The sequence below is a fragment of the Sinocyclocheilus anshuiensis genome, unplaced genomic scaffold (genome assembly GCF_001515605.1).
Source record: "Sinocyclocheilus anshuiensis isolate Anshui unplaced genomic scaffold, SAMN03320099.WGS_v1.1 scaffold11961, whole genome shotgun sequence".
NCBI lineage: Eukaryota > Metazoa > Chordata > Actinopteri > Cypriniformes > Cyprinidae > Sinocyclocheilus > Sinocyclocheilus anshuiensis.
Window position 1 is genome coordinate 4,014 of NW_015556724.1, and position 1,753 is coordinate 5,766.

General features: G+C 36.2%; 1 protein-coding gene across 1 annotated transcript; it reads right to left on the reverse strand.

Moving 5' to 3' along the window:
- Positions 1 to 232: 232 nt before the first annotated feature.
- LOC107676336 (SLAM family member 9-like) lies at positions 233 to 1,491 on the reverse strand (the record flags this gene model as incomplete). Its single annotated transcript, XM_016470865.1, has 3 exons — positions 233 to 297; positions 386 to 685; positions 1,215 to 1,491. Coding segments are annotated over 3 exons (642 nt in total), but the record flags the coding sequence as incomplete, so codon positions are not given.
- Between the last annotated feature and the right edge of the window lie 262 nt (positions 1,492 to 1,753).

The following is a 1,753-nucleotide window of genomic DNA, read 5'->3' on the forward strand; positions in this document are numbered from 1 at the left end:
TTTTTTATAACATTGTATATTTTAAATAATGCAAAAAAAGAAAGAGATTCAAAACCAAACGCAACCCAAAACAGTTGATTCTGAAAGGTTTGTGCACCTTGGCATCAAATTTAACACGTGTTGTACAGTATTTAATACATATGTTGTTAGATTTGAAAACATCGCCCCCTGGTGTCTCTTTATGTTCTGTTTTACTGAGCTCATCGAGATCTGAAGTCATACACTGCAGCAACTACAGCCGCGCCCACCAGAGCAATCGAATCACAGCTTCAGTAGAACCACAATACTGAACAGATTCTGAGGAAAGAAACAGAACACGAAACCATTAGTGAGCATTTTAACCCTTTCAGGTCTGTAAAGAGCACTAACATTACCACTGACATACCTGTACATGTGTGACAGAACTGACTGATGTCCAGATGTCTGGTCTGGTTGCTGATGGGATTGTTGAGCACACAGCTGTAGGTGTTTTTATCCTGATATTCCACCTCCAGAGGTAGAGAGAGACTGATGCTGAGATCAGACACACTGATGCTGGACAATAAACTGTTTCCTTTGTACCAGGAGAGAGTCACATCACTCACATTCACAGCTGAACATAGCAGTGAACAATTAGACACTGATGATCCTGATGATGATGAACACTGTGAAGAATTTGTAGTGATGACAGGAACAGGCAGATGAGCTGAAAATAACTAAAGGGGTCATATGATGCGATTTCATTTTTTCCTTTCTCTTTGGAGTGTTACAAGCTCTTGGTGCCATTTCCGTTACACGCTTGAGGTATTCAGCCAATCACAATGCACTTGTTAGCTGGCAAATCAGAGCACACCTTGCTTTTCAGAACAATGAGCTTTGTAAAAATCGACGCGTTTCAGAAAGGCGGGGCATAGAGGAGAAACAATAATGTACAGTATGTGGAAAATAATGTGTTTTTTTAACCTTAAACCACATAAACACATTTCATTACACCAAATACACAACATAATGTTCTTGTTAGCAACCTTTAAGGAAAGAAACATTATTATCCAGATTCTCCAAAATATATCTAACAAAATAGTAAGACAACTTCTAACGATATGTGCATATAAAAATTGGAAAATTAATGGTCCTGACTAGTAGGAAGATGAAACATAGCACAAACAGACAAGGTTTCTCACATTCACAAACAGTGCAATATTAAAATGAGATTATTAGAGTATTACTTCACTCACTGTAGACACTGACACTGAATCTCTTGTATGAGTTTCCTCTGTTTCTGATGATCAGTAGTTTATAAAGTCCAGAGTGTTCAGTTCTGATGTTTCTGATGGTCAGAGATCCATTTTGATTGTCCATCTGCAGTCTGTCTCCAAATGTCTCATTACTTTCATACATAAACATGTTCTGGTTATATATTTCAGCTATGCGAGTCTCCTGTGCTCCAAACATCCACAATAACATATCTTTACTCTGTACTTTAATATCAGTATTTAGCGTGATAGAATCTCTCTATCACCAAACACACCTGAAATACATATAAAAACACAGTATATTATTATAAGACTGAGACATAATATCATTAACAGATCTATCAAATAATTATTTTACATATACACACACTGCTCTAAATCTTCATTCTGTTAATGGTTTTTAATATTATTTCCTTAAGCTTGACAGACAGAAAGGTATAAAAATTTAAATGTTTGCCAATACAAAATGCAGAGTATTTCCATCTTAGAAACATTGCCAAGTTACGAAACATGATACCTGT